At 45.0% G+C, this 19,054-nt stretch overlaps 1 protein-coding gene across 8 annotated transcripts in view; it reads left to right on the top strand.

Annotated features, from left to right (window-relative positions):
* LOC134337121 (rap1 GTPase-activating protein 2-like) overlaps positions 1-19,054 on the top strand; it is a 502,203-nt gene that overhangs the window by 413,788 nt on the left and 69,361 nt on the right. For all 8 annotated transcript variants that reach the window (XM_063031978.1, XM_063031979.1, XM_063031980.1 and 5 more), the window contains 4 exons: positions 9,829-9,873; positions 11,784-11,816; positions 17,064-17,276; positions 18,523-18,626. In XM_063031978.1, the coding sequence (XP_062888048.1) occupies positions 9,829-9,873; positions 11,784-11,816; positions 17,064-17,276; positions 18,523-18,626 (395 nt within the window). The remainder of the gene's footprint in view (positions 1-9,828; positions 9,874-11,783; positions 11,817-17,063; positions 17,277-18,522; positions 18,627-19,054) is intronic.

A 19,054-nucleotide genomic window follows, 5' to 3' on the forward strand; every position in this document is an offset into this window, starting at 1 on the left:
CTTTCTGAGATATTCTACAACAAGTGCTTTAGTTAAACCCATAGATCAGTGTCCACATACGCAGGTGAATATAAAAGAATAATGCCTCCCCACCAGTGGTGTTGCCTGCACAAGGTGTAGGGAGCCATTATTTTAGGACCCCTAAACTGTCCCTCAGGTCTTTTGGGGCCATTCTGCTGTCTACAAACTGATGTAACAGTGTGAGTGAAAATCAATGAAACTGTTTGGAATGCCTGCATCTAAAATTCTTACGTTTTTTGAGTTATAAACCAGTAGAGCACATTAACTGAAGGGATTGTTTTGATTAGCTAAGCTAGTGATTGTTTTACTGTTGGGGTGTGTAAATGACGAACTCCCAAGAACTGCAGAACAGGAGGGCAAAGGGTGTGAACTACTGAGGAAACTAGAGCAGGGACAGAATGAGGAGGAGCAGAGGTGACTAACTGGGCAAAAGGGCAAGGTTAGCGAGACAGTTGGCATTGCCAGCATGTTCTGTCACATGGGATCGGTTCAGAGTTCAGGTGAGTGAAGTTATCCATGCTGGTTCAGGAATCTGATGGTTGAAGGGTTAGTCACCTCCTTCCCAATGGCAGCGGTGAGTAGGGAGTGCTGTCTGAATAGTGAGGGTCCTTGATAATTGATACTGCTTTCCTGTAGCAGCACTTCACGTAAATGTGGCTGATAGTGGGAAGGGCTTTGCCTGGGTCAGAGCATCCTAATTATCCACACCAATAATTCCTACCTCCCTCCTGCAGACGCTGCTCGACCCACTGAGATCGAACAGTTTGTACACCTTCGGGGCATGAGATGAAGCTAGAGCAGCTGGCGGAAACCCTTGAGATCAGAGGGAGAATGTACAATCCCCATAATGACAGCATTGAAACTGGGCGACTGGATTTGGGAGGCTGCAGATCCAGTTGCCTCCAGCAGTTTTGTTTTTGCTTATGCAGATCAGCTTGTTGAATGGTATCACAGCAAAAATCTTGCACTCAGTGTCAGTAAGACTGAGGAATTGATTATGGACTTCAGGAGGAGGAAGTCGAGGGAACACACACCAGTCCTCGTCGAGGAATCAGCAGTAGAAAGGATGAGCATTTTCAAGTTCCTGGGTGTCAGCATCTTTGAAGATCTATCTAGATCCCAACATATTGCAGAGAAGGCACAACAGTGGCTGTATTTCATTGGGAGTTTGAGGAGATTTAATATGTCACAAATTTCTACGAGTGTTCTGTGGAGAGCATTCTAGTGGGTTGCATCACCATCTGGTATGGAGGGGCCACTACACAGAATCGGGAAAAAGCTCAAGAAAATTGCAAACTCGGGCAGCGCCATCATAGGCACTAGTCTCGCTGCCATCTAGGACATCTTCAAAAGGCGATGCCCCAAAAAGGCTGCATCCGTCATTAGGGACTCTCATCACCCAGGACATGCCCCCTTCTCATTGATATGATCAAGGAGGAGGTTGAGCAAACTGAAGACACGTACTCGATGCCTTAGGAACAGCTTCTTCCCTTGTGCCATTAGATTTCTGAATGGACGATCAACCCACGTACACTACCTCATATTTTTTCTTTTCTCACTCTTTTTTTGCATCACTTATTAAATTTATTTTATGTGCTTTCTTTTCTCATTGTAATTTGTGGATTTTTAAATTATTACGTATTGCTGCTGCAAATCACATTTTCACAATATATGCCGGAGATATTAATCCTGATTCTAAATCCGATTCCACAGAGGGACACACAGGCCCACAGAGATGCACAGAAGCATGTGCAACCAATGCACAAAATGCTGGAGGAACTCAGCAGGTCAGGTAGCATCTACGGAGAGGAATAAACAGTCAACATTTTGGGTCATCAGGACTGGAAAGGAAGGTGAAGGAGGTAGAAGCCTCACTTTCCAGTCCTGAAGAAGGGTGTTGGATTGAAAAGTCAATTCTTTATTCCCCTCCTTAGATGCTGCCTGACCTGGTGAGTTCCTCCAGCATTTTGTGTGGGTGTTTGTGTGTTGTTCTAGATGTACAACATTTGAAGAATCTCTTGTGGTTAGCACAATCAATTAGATAGTCAATAACTGGAAAGTTTAGTGTTTTTTTTTCCTTCTTCTTCCATTGGGTGATCTAAGACCAGTGAACTTGAACCTGCCATACGCACACACACACGCACTACAGATGGAAGTCGTGGACCTGGCCTCCCATGATAGCCTCACCAGCTGATAGACACACTCTACCCGTCGCCCTTCTCACGCACATTCCTTAGGATCTCCACACTGCCACTTCCATCAATGTGTGAAGAGGGGGGTTTGTGATGTTCTTTGTATAGACATTTTTAAGTCTCTGTATTTGATGTTTACTGAAGAGGTAGGTTTCTAAGAGGATCGAGTTCGTTTTGACATTTTCAAGGAACATGCAGTCAGGAGCCCTGCTGAGGACTGAAGGCGGCAGTCAGTTAACAGTTGATGCTGCTTCCACCTGCTCTGTTTACAACCAACTGGTTAATAGGCAATTAATCCCCTGGAGGGAGCGCTCAATGCCAGAATCCCGAGCCAGGGCGTTTTATACAGTTTGTACGTTAATAGCAGAATTTCGGAACCGTGGGGAGCAGCCAAGTGTTACATCTGAGCTGTGAGATAATTATGTCAGAAATCTGTTAAGGGAATTAAACCCAGTACAAGTAAGCACAACAAACGAGTTGCAGTCCCCAAGGTATTTGTTGTTTGAAATTTGGGGGGAGTGGGGGGTGGGTGAATGGCACAAGGTGAGGGTTAGGCCGATAGCGCTGAAGGCTCCTGGCCCAAAACATCGACTGTTTATTCCTTTCCATTGATCTGCTGAGCTTCTCCTGAATTCTGTATGTTTTAATTTGGGACTAGGATAAGTCTGGTGTAACTCGGCGCCCATTGATTGGTATGTTCCCAGTGTGCCAAGAGGCCATGCTGTATGTACAACTCCATGAGGATTCCAGAGAGCTATGGGTCCTTGGTCATTGAGTACGTCAAGGTCAAGACAAATAGAGGCTTGGACATTAAGGGAATCAGAGATGAAAGGGATTGCACAGAAACCGGATTCCTTTCCCTTCAAGGACTGTTTTCCCTTCTCGCTGCCTCACTAAATCCGACAATGTAATCAAAGATCCCTCCCACCCTGGATATTCTCTTTCTTCCACCACCCCACCCTACCCCCACATCAGGCAGGAGATACAAACGCCTGTAAGCATGTACTGTCAGCCTAATGGACAGCTTCTATCCCCCTATCATAAGATTATATTGAACGGATCGCTTGTGCGATAAAATAGACTACTCGTTATGGTTTGCACCTTATTGTCTGCTTGCACGGCGCTTTCTCTGTAAAGGCTGATTTATACTTGTGTGTATACTTGTGTGTAGGCTGCGCCGTAGCCTACGCAAGTGGGCTACACCATTGTGAGCATTTATACTTGTGTGTTGGTGTGTCTGCGTTGCTTTGCAATTCACCGCCAAAACGCTAGTTGGCGGTGGGGTTTCTGTGCAACTGTGTTGAGTTTCTTCGTGTTGAGTTTGAACACGAAGAAACACAAACTTCAAAGAATGGCGACTGAAACTGAAGGAGGGTGAATTTTCTGTGCTTGTCCGGCCACTGAGAGACATGGACGAGGAAATGCATTTCAAATATTTTCGGATGTCGGCAGGTAGATTTGACGATTTGATTCACTGTCTCCAACAATTTATTTTGCATCAGTGTACACACAGTATACTCAGAGACTGGCAATCACCATTCGAGTTTTAGCTTCAGGTGGAAGTCAACAGGCTGTTGCAGCTAGCTACAAACTGGCATCAAGCACAGGGTCCTCCATAATTTCGGAGGTCTATCAAGCTTTATGGAAAGCATTGCAGCCAGGGCCTTCCCTGGCCTTCAGTCGCCCAGTGGGAAGCTATTGCAGTGTAGGAGGAAATGCGATGCTACCAAGTGGACCAATCACAGTTGTTGCGGTCTGCGTCACCGCGATGCATAGTTACGTTTGTGGGGAGGTGCACGTCAGGCTACAGGGTGGGGTACGGCATAGGGTACGGTGTAGGGTACACCGCTACGCCGTGCCTACGGCGTCAATTTGATACACGTATAAATTGGCCTTAACTGTAACACTAGATTCTGCTACTGATCTCCCCTTGCACTACCTCAACATACTCTCATTGACTTCCAGTCAATGGGCTGTACGAAGGCAACTCTCTCATCTCCACTACCCTGACGTACTGATGTGAAATGATCTGCATGGATGGAATGCGAAACAATACTTTTTCACTGTACCTCGGTACAAGTGATGATATTGTTTTATCTGTTTAGGGATACAGGACAGCGACTGGCCCTTCTGACCCAATAAGCCTGGACAGCCCAATTGCACCCATGTGACCAATTAAACTACTAACTCGTATGTGTTTGAAATGTGGGAGGAAGCCAGAGCACCCAGAGGAAACTATACACGGAAACCATACAAACTCCTCATAGACAGCGGTGGGAAGTGAACCCATGTCGTTAATGCTGTAGTTAGCAATACATTATTAGGCTGCCATGCTGCCCGTTAATAAACGTTAATAAATGTTCAGCATTAATAAGCCAACTATCAATAGATGAGCTACAGGAACATGCTCAATGGGCTGAATGGCCTTCTGTTCCTTTGTTTCATGTTTTTACATTATCAAAACAATCCTTTACGGAACCATTGCCACATTCTTCTGTTGTCTTTATCCTATACCGTGGTCCTGTATTTGTTCTTTGGAACCTCTCCTTTAACTAGTTGAGCTTGTTCTCACAATAAGACTCCTCTGTGTAAGGAATGATAATTGCAGGACAGACTTTCTTGGCAGAAGGCACAGCTCTCCATAACCTGCTCCTTGCCAGTTTGGCACTTGTATTTTTACTGTGGGTAAACAGCTGGCACCTGAGCAAATGTGCGCAGGAAGCCCATCTCCCTCCCGGCCACACCCTGTCTGGTGGAAAGCTTTCAAAGTGGGTGCAATTTGCATTAGAGTCTCTGATGTAATTCTACCTCTAATATCGCGTGAATCAAAGCGGGGGGGGGTCCATGGACCCCTTGGTTAACGGTAAGGCTCCATGGCATAAAAACGGCCCTCCCCCCCCCCCCCCGGTGCACGATCATGCTTGTGATCTTTTGTTACACCTTACTGCACAGGAACTCATTTATTTCTAAATGCTCCTTCAAAAGGTCACGTAAAGCCTGTCCTCTGACTTCCAGTTAACACAAAGAGCTGTACGAAAGCAACTGTCTCATCTCCACTAATGAATCTTGTCCTGTCATCCCCTGCAGTGACTCCTCTTGCGCGGAGCTTGGTGCAGTTCCTGTCAGTGATTTTTCATTCTCTCGCTGCCCAGCCATGCATGAATTCTGATAAAACCAGGTAATCTGGCAGCTCGCACTCCCTGCCTCCTTCCAGCCAACATTTCTTCCGCAAGGGGCTGGAGACGAGTGACAATCTGACCAGCCTTCGAACAGTAGCTCAACACTGAGGGAAGACAGGTGTGGCAAAGACCCAGAGATAACAGTGTGTCAAGAGATAACAGAGCCAAGACTGTGGGAAATGAGTCCCTGTGGGATTAGGATGGAAAGGTAGTCCAGAGTCGCACTGGGCAGGGTCAGGAAACCCACTGTGCCCTGGCTAATCACTGAATGCCACCACTTACTGCAAGACTGGGCGCGTTTTCCCTGGAGCAAAGGAGGCTGAGGGGTGACCTTATAGAGCTTTATAAAATCGTGGGGATGGGGAGTAGATTGTCAAAGTCCATCTCCCAGAATAAGCGAGTCTAAAACCAGAGGGAGAAGGTTTAAGGTGAGAGGGAAAAAGTTTAAAGGGGACCTGAGAGACAAATTCTCCACACAAAGGGTGGTGGGTATGACAGGTGAGCTATCAGAGGAAGTGATAGAAGTGGGTGACAGGTTGGAGATGCGTCTCTACCAAAGGAGGTGTAAGAAGGTGCCCTTCCCTCTGCTAGCCTGCAGGTCACCCTTGGGCAAAGTGTAGCAGCTGCTTAGCACAATCCCCCCCCCCCACCCTGCTACCCAATCAGGTCTCATGAAGCCATGGGAGCAGGTGGTGGATGGTTGTATGACCAGCTGGTGGACACCACAAGTCCTGGTTCTGCGATCACTGATGCCAGGGCAGACAGGCTGTGAAGAGTATTGAAAATGGCTGGGGGTTGGGGGGGGGGGGGTATCACCTGTCTTGTGAAGACACTGCCCAGAATAACGGCAAACCACTTCTGTAGAAAAAATTGCCCAGAATTGCCATGGAAGGACCATGATCGTCCACGTCATACGACGCGGCGCATAATGAAAGAACAGTAGGCAGATTCATAGGGAAATTCAGGGTATGTGAGCCAAATGGAGGCAAATGAGGCTAACTCTGGAAAGTATGGGCAGGTTAAGCCGGACTGGCCTGTTTCCACTCTATAACAAAGGCTTAGTGATAGTAAATGCAAACATGCATGAGCTGTTTTGATTTGGTGAGCCCAGCACATTAAATGCTCAGACTATATTTGTGAGGTGCGGTCCCACTATATGCCGCCTTCATTACAAGTTTGGAAACTGTACACAGTCTTCCCATGAGACTGGGAATGGCCCCCTAAGCTTGTTCCTTACCTGTTCTGGCATTGCTGGAATTCAGTGATTGCCTTCGAACTGAATAGGCTGCTACAAACCAAACCATTGACAGTAGGTCAGACAAGGTACATTTGGAGGGGATGGACTTTTGGTAGCGTTCATAGTCTCTGTTACTTGTACTAATCTCAATTTCAGATTTATTGAGCTGCCCCAAGATTTTATTTATTGAGATAATGTGGAATAGCTCATGCGCTGCCCAGCAACCCGGTTTAATCAAGCCTAATCACGGGACAATTTACAATGACCAATTAACCTACCAACCAGTATCCCTTTGGACTGTGGGAGGAAACCAGAGTACCTGGAGGAAACTCACACAGTCACAGGGAGAACGTCCTTCCAGGCAGCGGCGGGAATTGAACCCAGGTCACATGTACTGTAAAGGATTGTGCTGCCCTTAAGATGGGATTTGAATTCACTTCTCAGGATTTGTGGTTACTGGTCGAGCAAAATACTCCCATGGCTGGGGAGAGACTGGGAACGTTGATCAGAGTGTTTAGAATAGGAATACCTCTGCTCCACACCAAGGGAATGTAGCTGGCTTGCTCACTGATAACAAAGGCAAGTGGACTGTTCTCAATAATCAGCATGTTGGTTCAGCTACCCCACGGGGACATTCATAATCAAATCAGCACTAAAGTGTGGCAAAACATTCTGCATGTGATAATCCGCTCAGTGACACAGGAGACCACGAAGCCCATGATCTCATACTTCAACTATTACAGTAGAGTCATAGAACATTGCAGCACAAAAAAAACAGGCCCTTCGGCCTGTCTGGTCTGTCCTGAACTATTATTTTGCCTAGTCCTGTTGACCATAGACCTCCATATCCCTACCATCCATGTACCTCATTTCTCTTAAATGTTAAAATCGAACCCGTGTCCGCCACTTCCACTGGCAGCTCGTTCTATGTTCACACCAACCCTCTTTGTGGTTCCCCTTCCGATTCTCCTTAAACATTTCACCTGTCACCCTTAACCCATGACCTCTACTTCTAGTCTCACCCAACCTTAGTGGAAAAAGCTTGCTTGCATTTGCCCTAGCTATATCCCTCATAATTTTGTGTACCTCTATCAAATCTCCCTTCATTTTCCTATGCTCCAGGAAATACAGTCATAATCTATTCAACCATCACCTATATCTCAGGTGCTCAAGTCCCAGCAACATACCTGTAAATTTTCCCTGCACTTATCGATATTGTCTTATTGATATCGTTCCTGTAGGAAGGTGACCAGAACTGTACACAATACTCCAAATTAGACCTCACCGACCTCTTGTACAACTTCGACGCAACATCCCAACTCCTGTACTCAATAGTTTAGTAGTGACCTTGAAGGACAAAGACATCAGTTGCATGAGAACACCTTCCCTGGAGTAAATGTCCACCCAGCCTTGAAGGTAACAGGTTATTTCATTAAGGTTATATGAAAGTCAGGTAGAATGCCTTCCTTATTAGCCAAGGCACATAAGATTTAAGATTAACTTATTATCAAAGAATGTATTCATTATACAACCTTGAGGTTTGCTCGCTCACAGGTAGCAAGAAACCTGAAAGAACCCAATTAAAGAAAAAAAGGATAAAAATGAAAGACCAACACCCGATGGACACGAGAAAGAAAAAAAAACAAATTGTGCAAACATTTGAAGCGAGGAACAGGAACAAGTGATCAGAGCAGGCAGCCCCTGCTGGAACTGTAAATAACAGGCCACAATTTGAGTACTGTGTACAATTCTGGTCACCTCAATACAGGAAAGACGAACTTCCATTGCAGAGGAAGCTAACAAGATTGTTGCTAAGACTGGAAAATAGTGGCTATGAGGAAGAGTTTGTTATAGAGAATATTGCAGAAAGACTTGGTTGAGGTGTGTGAAGTGATGAAAGTCTGTGACAGAGTTAATAGTAAGATATTTTCCCTGGCTGACAAGTCAAAAACATGGGGAGCAAGGAACTCATTGCCTGAAAGGACAGTGGGTGCAGAACTTGTCATCGCATTTAAGTGGCATTGAAGAGTCGCATCCTCAGCTGTGGACTGAATACTAAGAGTGGAATTAGACTTTGACCAGTACAGGCACGATGGGCTGAATTCCTCCTGACCATGTTTGTGTCCCACAGCATCCTCACCATTTCAATGCACAAGAATTTCCAGACAAATGTATTGTTCTTCCAGCCCCAGTCCTGAGGCCTTCTTTGGTTTGTAATCATTAAGTATGGTTTCTGACCACCGTAGTGTACAGTAGATGAAACATATTGAACCTGGGACTGGTCATTACACAGAAGTAATGTTACACACACCAGGATTGGCACAGGATCTAATGCACGTCATCATACAGCTGACATCCTGTCACCAGCAGGAATCTCAGTGCAATGTGTTGAGAATCAGTCAGTAAGTACCAAAGGATGTTGTAGCAATCAAAAGACCTTACGAATGCAGCCTTTGTGGTTGCAGTGGGAGAGGAACCCCAGAACACGGCAATCGGACACTATTTTTGGAACCAAAGAGGAGCACTCAGCTGTGTTTCCAGGGTTTGGACCAAGTCCTTCTCTCTTCTGTTTGTTATTGTTTAAGTTATTAGAAGTTAAGGAAAGCCACATCTCTGGTGGATATCAAAACTAGCTGTCCCAGCACCACACAGTTAATTGAGGTGTAAATATTTCACTGCGTTAAAAATGTCAACATAAATTTATTATCAAAGTATGTATATATCACCATATACTGCCCGAGATTCATTTTCCTGCAGGCACTCACAGTAGAACAAAGAAATACAACAGAATCAATGAAAAGCTAGACACAAAGGCTGATAATCAATGTGAAACTTTGCAAATACAAAAATCCTCAAATAATCAATTAATTAATTAATATTGAGAAGATGAGTTGTGGACTAAGTACATAGTTTGTGAAATCTGCTCAATGTTGAGTGAAGTTATCGGGAGCCTAATATTTGAAGGGTGATAACTGTTCCCGAACCTGATGGTGTGGGACATAAGACTCCCTTAGCTCCTTCCCGATGGCAGCAGCAAGAAGAGAGCGTGGTCTGGATGGTGGGGGTCCTTGCTGATGAAAAAGGAACAATTTTGCTGTTCCCCTTCACGGAGCTAATTCTCTGACGAGAAGAGATGGAATAGGAAGTGCACTGTTGATTGTCGGAGTTCTTCAGTGTAATTGTTTTCCTTCTATTTTAGACTCCAAAACCAGATGAGCAGAAGGCCAAGAGTAATAGACAAAAGGTTTGTAACAAGCAAATGTTGAGTGAGTCAGGCCAGGCAGCATCAATGGAAAAGAGTACAATCGACGTTTTGGGCCGAGACCCTTCATCAGAACTGGAAAAAAAATGATGAGGAGTTCTTATCTTTTTTTCCAGTCCTGACAAAGAGTCTCAGCCTGAAACGTTGACTGCTTACTCTTTTCCATAGATGCTGCCTGGCCTGCTGAGTTCCTCCAGCATTTTGTGTGCATTGCTTGGATTTCTAGCATCTGCAGATTTTCTCTTGTTCGTGTTGAGTCAGTATGTCTGATTTGAAAAGTCTTCTTTTAAACAGAGTGAACTCCTGGGAGTTCAGCCACCCCTCTGGCCAGGGCTGAACCTTGCCCAAATCCCTTTTGAAGAAGCCAAGAATTATTCCAGCCATTGATGAAGTAGATGCTGTGAAGCTGTTTCCCCTGCGGCAAGAATTTAAGAGTTGGGAACTATTGACTCAGATTAAGGAACTGAACCAGTTGGGTTGACTGCTGGAAGCCAGCACAGATTAAGTGGGCCGAATTCACTTCTGTACTGAAGTAGTTTGATTGTCACAGAATCAGGCATATGCCATGCAGCAGGGATTGGCAGGGACACGTTCGCATAGAAACACCGCTCCTTATCTGGGCTCGATGCTTCTGATGCTGTCTGTGAATTGAGTAATTTATGGGGACATAAGAGCTTGCCGATGCTGGAATCTGAGGCAACAAACAAACTGTCGGAGGAGCTCAGTGTGCTGAGCAGCGTCTTCGGGGCGGTGGGAGTGGGAGGGAGCGGGAGGGAGCATTTCTTTACATTTCGGGTCCTGATGCAGGCTTGACAACCCCTTTGCCTCTGCAGATGCTGCCCGACCCGCTGTTCACCCAGCAGATTGTTGCTATTTCATGTACTTCCTTTTTTTTTAAGTTGTTCATTTCTGACTATTGGAATCGAGTGAGACGTGTATTGGGAATTGCTGCACAGCCAGCCGACGTTGGTCTATCTCCACCCATGATCCCTCCCCCCCACGTTTATTTGCCTACCTCTGTCCCTTCCTCTTTTGTGAACATATCAACTTGGGTGCCGTTTAGAGCATTGAGCAGTGCAACACAGTGAGGGCCTTCACTCCACGATGTTGAGCTGGCCTACTCTGTGACTGGTCTATCCCTTCCCTCCTGCACAGCCCATAACCCTCCACGTTTAAGAGTCTTTTAAATGTAGCAATTATACGACTCACTCAACTATTCCTTACACTAATGAGTTCCCAGTGCCTACCACTTTCTAAAAATTTCTCCTGAATTCTGCCCTGAATTTATCTTCTATTTCCCCCCCATATTTTCTTAGACAAGAATTACTTACTTTCTGCCTATTACACTGCTGGTGTTAGGGCAGCAATGAAGGTCCTCCATCTCTGGAGGTGTTCAGGGCTTCCTTCATCATGTCAGTAGCTTCCTCTCAGTTTTCACTACTGTCAGACATTCAAGACCGGGTGGAGACTCGGGAATGCCGTCGCACTCAGATATAGAAGGATTCTTCATTGCTGTTTCTGTAACAATATTGTTTTACCAGTCAGGATTGTTAGCCCTGAGCTGAACCTGGAGGACCGGTGGACCACTCTTAGTCTGGCCTCTACCCTTTGACCTCTTTGGCATGGGTGACCCTACCAAGAGCCAAAGCACAAGACCCCGACTCCAGCCAACATAGCTCTCCAGATCATTGAGATATGCAGACCTCCAAACCATGAGAAGGTTGTGGTCCTCTTGGAGGAGACGAGAATTACTCATGGCACTTGCATGGAAGTCTGGCCAATGTACCAGAGTCCAGCACGATAGAAGTATCCAGTATTATATGTTGTAGTGAAACTGATGATATTATCTTTCATGAATTAAAAATGTATCTGTTTTCTTTTCTCTCTACTAGGATGATTACATCCCGTATCCCAGTATTGATGAGGTAGGTCTACCTTAACTCAAGATATGGTAGCAGATGTGTCAGTATGAAATGGGAACACAAGTGTGTGGGAATGGGAAAACAGGTGGTTGGCCTGATCAGAGTGGATGATGAGACGGCCTACAGGGACGAGGTCCAGCACCTGGCCGCGTGGTGTGCCAACAACAACCTGGCCCTTAACACCCAGAAGGCCAAGGAGATCATTGTGGACTTTAGGCATGCTAGGAGCCATACTCACGTCCCCATTTACATCAACGGAACTGTAGTGGAGCGTGTATCAAGCTTCAAATTCCTTGGTGTCCACATTTCCGAGGATCTCACCTGATTCCTGAACTCCTCCATCCTGATCAAAAAGGTGCAACAGCGCCTTTATTTCCTGCGGAGCATCAAGAAAGCTCACCTCTGTCCCAGCATACTGACGGACTTTTACCGCTGTACCACGGAGAGCATACTCACCAACTGCATCTCAGTGTGGTATGGCAATTGTCCTGTATCGGACCACAAAGCACTCCAGCATGTGGTGAAAACTGCCCAGTGGATCATCAGCACCCAATTGCCCACCATTGAGAATATCTACCAAAAACGCTGCCTGGGCAGGGCGAAAAACATTATCAAGGATGCATCTCACCCTAACCATGGACTTTTTACTCTCCTCCCATCCAGTAGGCGCTACAGGAGCCTCCGCTCCCGCACCAGCAGGCACAGGAAGAGCTTCTTCCCTGAGGCTGTGACCCTGCTGAACCTCACATCACAGCGCTAAGCAGTATTGCACCCATATTGTACTGTCTCAGTACTTTTATATTTGTATGCTGTAGCAATTACTTTTTATTCTCAGTTATTTTGTAAATAATACTATTCTTAGCATTTCTGGCTAGATGCTAACTGCATTTCATTGGCTTTGTATCTGTACTTGGCACAATGACAATAAAATTGAATCTAATCTAATCTAAATAGATTAGGAAATAGCATTTCATTTGAAGAGAGTAGAATTATAATAATTAGCTTTGTTAGACCATAAGAACAGAATTAGGCCATTCAGCCCATCGAAGTCACTCCACCATTCCATCATGGCTGACTTATTATCCCCCTCAACCCCCATTCTCCTGTCCTCTCCCCATAACATTTGATGCCCTTACTAATCAAGAGCCTGTCAACCTGCGCTTTAAATGTACCCAACAGCTTGGCCTCCACAGCTTTCTGTGTCAATGAATTCCATCGATTCACTACACATTCACTCATGAATGCCAGTGACAAAGCCGATACTGAGTGACCAAGCTTAATTGCCTTTCCCAACCATTTTCAAGACATCTCTGTCCCATGTAAATCTGGCCAGATTTCCGTAAGACATAGGAGAAAAATTAGGCCATTCAGCCCATCGCGTCTACTCCACCATTTCATCAGGGCTGATCCATTTTCCCTCTCAGCACCAATCTCCTGCCTTCTCCCTGTAACCATTCACGCCCTGACTAATCAAAAAACTATCAACCCCCGCCTTAAGTACACCCAATGACCTGGCCTCCACAGCTGCCTGTGGCAACAAGTTCCACAGATTCTCCTCTGTCTAAATAAATCCCTCTTCATCAGCATTCTAAATGGTTGTCCCTCTGTTCTGAGGCTGTGTCCTCTGGTCCTAGACTCCCCCACAATAGGAAACATCCTCTCCACATCAACTTTATTTAGGTCAAGAGCTCCCAACATTTTTTATGCCATGGATCCTTGCTATTAACCAAGGGGTCCACAGACCCCTGATCTAGGCCTTTCGGAATTTGATAAGATTCAATGAGGTCCTTTGTCATTCTTCTAAATTCCAATGAGTGCGGGCCCAGAGCCATCAAACACTCCTCATAAGATAACCCTTTCATTCCCAGAATCATTCTCATTAACTTCCCCCGAACCTTCTCCAATGTCAACACATCCTTTCACATAAGGACCCAAATCTGCTCATAATACTCCCAAGTGAGGCCTCACCAGTGCCTTATAAGACCTCAACATTATATCCTTGCTTTTATATTCTAATGCTCTCGAAATGAATGCTAACATTGCATTTGCCTTCCTCACCACCAACTCAAGCTTCAAGTTAACCTTTAGGGAATCCTTCACAAGGACTCCCAAGTCCTTTTGCACCATGGATTTTTAAATTTCCTTCTTATTTAGGAAAAAATCTATGCTTTTATTTCTTCCACCACAGTGCATAACCATAAACTTCCTGGACAGTGTTTTCCATCTGCCACTTCTTTGCTCATTCTCCTAATCTATCTAAATCCTTCTGTAGCCTCCCTATATCCTCAAAGCTACCTGGCCCTCCACCTGTCTTTGTATTGTCTGCAAACTTGGCCACAAAGCCATCAATTCCATTATCCAAATCATTGACATATAATGTAAAAAGAAACGGTCCCAACACCGACCCCTGTGGAACACCATGAGTTCCTGTCCTGGAAGGTATCAGATAGGTTTGAACACACAAGTGAAGCCTTACGGTCTGCCATTACAGAACTCTGTGCTTTATACAGTTAAATACTCAGCTCCCTTTATAGGATTAGAAACCATGTCCCCAAATAAACAATTTACCACTTTGGATTCCCACATAATGTAAACACTATCCTGTCCTGCATGTGAAAATGGAATCAAACAAAACATTCTATCTTCGTGCCACTGATCTATTGAGTCAGCTTCCTCCACATCCTTAGAGTCGTAGGAAATTACAGTACAGAAGCAGGCCCTTCGGCCCATCTAGTTTATGCCTCCTCCCATCGAGCTGCACCGGGACCATAGCACTCCATACTTGTACTGATCCAAACTTCCCTTAAGTGTTAAAATCGAGCTCGCACGCATCACTTGTGCTGGCAGCTCATTCCACACTCTCACCACCCTCTGAATGAAGGAGTCTCCCCTCATGTTCCCCTTAAACTTGGCACACATTAGAGAAGAGAGTCTTCTTCTTCTAAAGGTTGATAATAAACATACCCTCTTCAAGTTCATGGCCCTGACTAACTGCATAACGGGATCTCCAGAGTGCTTGTTCTAACAAGCCGAAACTTGCATACAACTTGTTCAGTCCTTGGAGGGGTTGGCCACTGTACGTCAGAGCAACCTTGGCATCATTACCAGAGTCTTATTTTCATTCTTCTCAGGTACTCCATGTTCCCATCTTCACAAACAATAAAAATCAGCACTAGTCTAGAATTTTATTTCTGTTTAGAGCTACAGCACGATAACAGGCCAGTCCAGCCCAGTGAGCCTGTGTCACCCAATTACACCTACGTGGCCAGTTAACCTACGAACCCGTGCATCTTTGGAAAGAGGGAGGAAACCCATGTGGTCATAGGGAGAACTCCTTACAGACAGCGGTGGAATTGAATTGACGTACATCCTTCATGTACAATAGGAGTAAAAATCTTTGCGTTACGTCTCCGTCTAAATGTGCAAACTATAGTAATATGTAATAAATGCTATGTACACCAGGACAGTCAATATAAAATAAAAATACAATTGTATCAGTCTGATAGCCTGGTGGAAGAAGCTGTCCCGGAGCCTGTTGGTCCTGGCTTTTATGCTGCGATACCGTTTCCCGGATGGTAGCAGCTGGAACAGTTTGTGGTTGGGATGACTCAGGTCCCCAATAATCCTTCAGGCCCTTTTTATTACACCTGTCTTTGTAAATATCCTGAATAGTAGGAAGTTCACATCTACAGATGCGCTGGGCTGTCTGCACTACTCTCTGCAGAATCCTGCAATTGAGGGAAGTACAGTTCCCATACCAGGCAGTGATACAGCCAGTCAGGATGCTCTCAATTGTGCCCCTGTAGAAAGTTCTTAGGATTTGGGGGCCCATACCAAACTTCCTCAACCGTCTGAGGTGAAAGAGGCGCTGTTGTGCCATTTTCACCACACAGCTGGTGTGTACAGACCACATGAGGTCCTCGGTGATGTGGATGCCAAGGAATTTGAAGCTGTTTACCCTCTCAACCCCAGATCCATTCATGTCAATAGGGGTTAGCCCATCTCCATTCCTCCTGTATTCCACAACTAGCTCCCTTATTTTTGCGACGTTGAGAGAGAGGTTGTTTTCTTGACACCACTGTGTCAGGGTGATGACTTCTTCTCTGTAGGCCACCTTGTTATTATTTGAGATTAGGCCAATGAGTGTAGAACCCAGGTCAATGGCTCTGTAATAACATTACGCTTACCGTTACACTACCAATTTGTTTTCTTTAAAAAGACTAAAGGACTCTAAAACTCATGTCCTCAGTATTATTTATTTATTCTACTTTATTTGCATAATTTGTTGTCTTTTGTACATTACTTGTTTGACAGTCTTATAAAAATACTGTAGAATTTATGAAAACAACTACACAGATTCAGTTTCTGTAAATGCCTGCAAGAAAATGAATCTCACAGTACTATGTGGTGACATGTATGTACTTTGATAATAAATTTACTTTGACTTTGAAATCAACATTCCTGGCTACATGACCATCACTTGTTGCAAAAATCTATCTTGTCCACTAACCCATTTAGGGAAGGAAGTTGCTACCATCATCATGATGTGCCGTGCCATATGACATCATCATTATGTGCCATGTCATACCACATGGGCAATCATGGTCTTTCCATGAACATGATGGCTTTGGCAATTTTTTTCTGCAGAAGTAGTTTGCCATTGCTTTCTTCCAGGCAGTGTTTTCACAAGGCAGGCGACCCCCCCCCCCCTCGCCCAAAGCCATTATCAATAATCTTCAGAGGTTGTCTGCCTGGCATCAGTGGTTGCATAACCAGGACTTGTGATATACAGCAGTTATTCATACAACCATCTACCACCTGCAGCTATGGCACCACATGACCCTGATCGAGGGTGGAGTGGGGCTAAGCGGGTGCTACACCTTGCCCAAGGGTGACCTGCAAGCTAACGAGGGAAGGAGCACCTTACACCTCCTTTGGTAGAGATGTATCTCCAACCCACTACTTCACCTATCCTATAAGTGACTCCAGACCCGTAGCTATGGGATTGACACTGAACGGCCAAAAATGAGAACACAAGTATATAGGAGCAGAAGTAGGCCACTCTGCCCCTCAAGGCTGTTCCACTGTTCAATATGACCTTAACTGATCCAGTCCAGTCTCAACACCCCTTCTGTGCCAGTTCCCCATAGCCCTCCATCTCCTCAGCTGGTCAGTCCATCTAAGGTGACAAGAGGCTGAGTGGACAACGTTCCTGTCGCTGTTTTACATGGAGTTAATTTTGCTTTCCAGGTAATAGAGAAGGCAGGGCCATATCAGTCCATTATCCTCCCCCAGTTTGGAGGTTACTGGATAGAAGGAATCGAGACTGTCACCACGCCAACGTCATCGGAGAGCAGCTTCTGCGAGGAGGATGCGGTAGAGAATCTGAGCCCCAGCACATATGGTTACAAACTGGAATGTAACAGCACAGCCAGAGTCTACAGAAAGCACTTTCTCAACAAGGTGAGTAGCTCCAGAAGTGACTGAAACTCTAAAGGAGTTATTCGTTGTTAAGAACACTGTGTGCAAATTTGATATGGTGGTTAAGAAGGCAATTGGTGTGTTGACTTTCATTGATAGGGGAATTGAGTTGAAGAGCCATGAGATAATGTTGTCTCTTCACTGGAAGAATGTGAAAGCTTTAGAGAAGGTGCAAAGGAAATTTATCAGAATGCTGAACGAGAAAATCTGCAGATGCTGGAAATCCAAGCAACATACACAAAATGCTGGAGGAACTCAGCAGGCCAGGCAGCAGCTATGGAAAAAAAATATAATCAACATTTCAAGCCAAAGGGTCCTGCCGAAGGGTTTTGGCCCGAAACGTTGGCTGTACTTGTTTCCATAGATGCTGCCTGGCCTGCTGAGTTCCTCCAGCATTTTGTGTGCATTTATCAGATCGCTGCCTGGATTAGAGGGCATGTCTTATAAAGAAAGGTTGTGTGATCTAGGGCTTTTCTCTTTGGAGCAAAGGAGGATGAGAGGTGACTCGATAGAGGTGTCTAAGATGATGAGAGGCACAGGTAGAGTGAACAGCCAGTGCCTTTTTCCCAGGGTGGCAGTGGCTAACGCGAGTGGGCATAATTTTAAGGTGATTGGAGGAAAGTATAGGGGGGGAATGTCGGAGGTAGGCTCTTTACAGTGTAATGGGTGTGTGAACACGCTGCCAGGTAGAGGCTGATATATTAGGGACATTTAAGAGACTCTTGGACAGGCATGTGGATGAAAGAAAAAAGGAGGGCTATGTGGGAGAGCAGGGTTAGATGGATCTCGGAGTATGTTAAAGAGTCAGCACAATATTGTGGGCCGAAGGGCCTGTACTCTGTTGTTGTGTTCTATGTTCTGTGTAAGACCAGCCAGTTTTTCTTTTATTCAACTCTTCAAATCTTTGAACAGAGACTTGCTAAATTTCCAGAAGCAATTCAAAGAGCTTTAGTCAAATGAAATTGAACACTCGAGACATATAAGCAGATGTACAAAGATGGTCAAAGACCAAAACTAGTTCCTGGTTTAGATGACCCTAAATGCCCCTGGTGTGTAGGTGAGTGGTAGAATCTGGGTGGTGTTGCTGGGGATGCAGGGAGAATAAACTGAGATAAGTGAACGGGGGCTTGAGGGTTGATGTGGATTCAGTGGGTCAAAGGACCTGTTTCCATGATTCATAATGCCATCTCCTTTACAAAACCTAAACGACTACTTCCTTCCTTTTTAGGATCATTTGAATTTTTACACCACGTGCAGTGTTCATGGAAACCTGATAGTTTCTGTCAAATACGAAGATAATGATGGCCAAGAATATCTGCAGATAATCCTCAGGTAACTGAAGAGCCTCTGACATAAAATACATGAAGCTCCATGATCGAGCATCTTTCTTTCTTTAAGCAGCACCTTCTCCTATCTGTTGCTTGAAGTGAACTACATGTAGAGCTTGAATTTCTGGATTTAAGTTTAGGCTTTTTCCGCAACATTATGGTGAGCATTCGTCAAAATTAGCGATCTTAAGTTACTACAAAAAATATTGCCCAAAGGGGTGACTAAACTGGCACGCATCTAAAACACAGGGTAATAATCAGAATCAGGCTTTACAATAATCATTTCTATAACCCTTTTCACGCAGTAACAAACACCTTTTGATCCATTTCTGCCCTTGGTTTTACCCTACTGACCTTATTCACAACCCACAGACCAGCGCACCCCACTAACAAGTACGATTGTTGATAGTTTACACTCAGTGGCTACTGTAT

This window comes from Mobula hypostoma, chromosome 23, assembly GCF_963921235.1.
Source record: "Mobula hypostoma chromosome 23, sMobHyp1.1, whole genome shotgun sequence".
NCBI lineage: Eukaryota > Metazoa > Chordata > Chondrichthyes > Myliobatiformes > Myliobatidae > Mobula > Mobula hypostoma.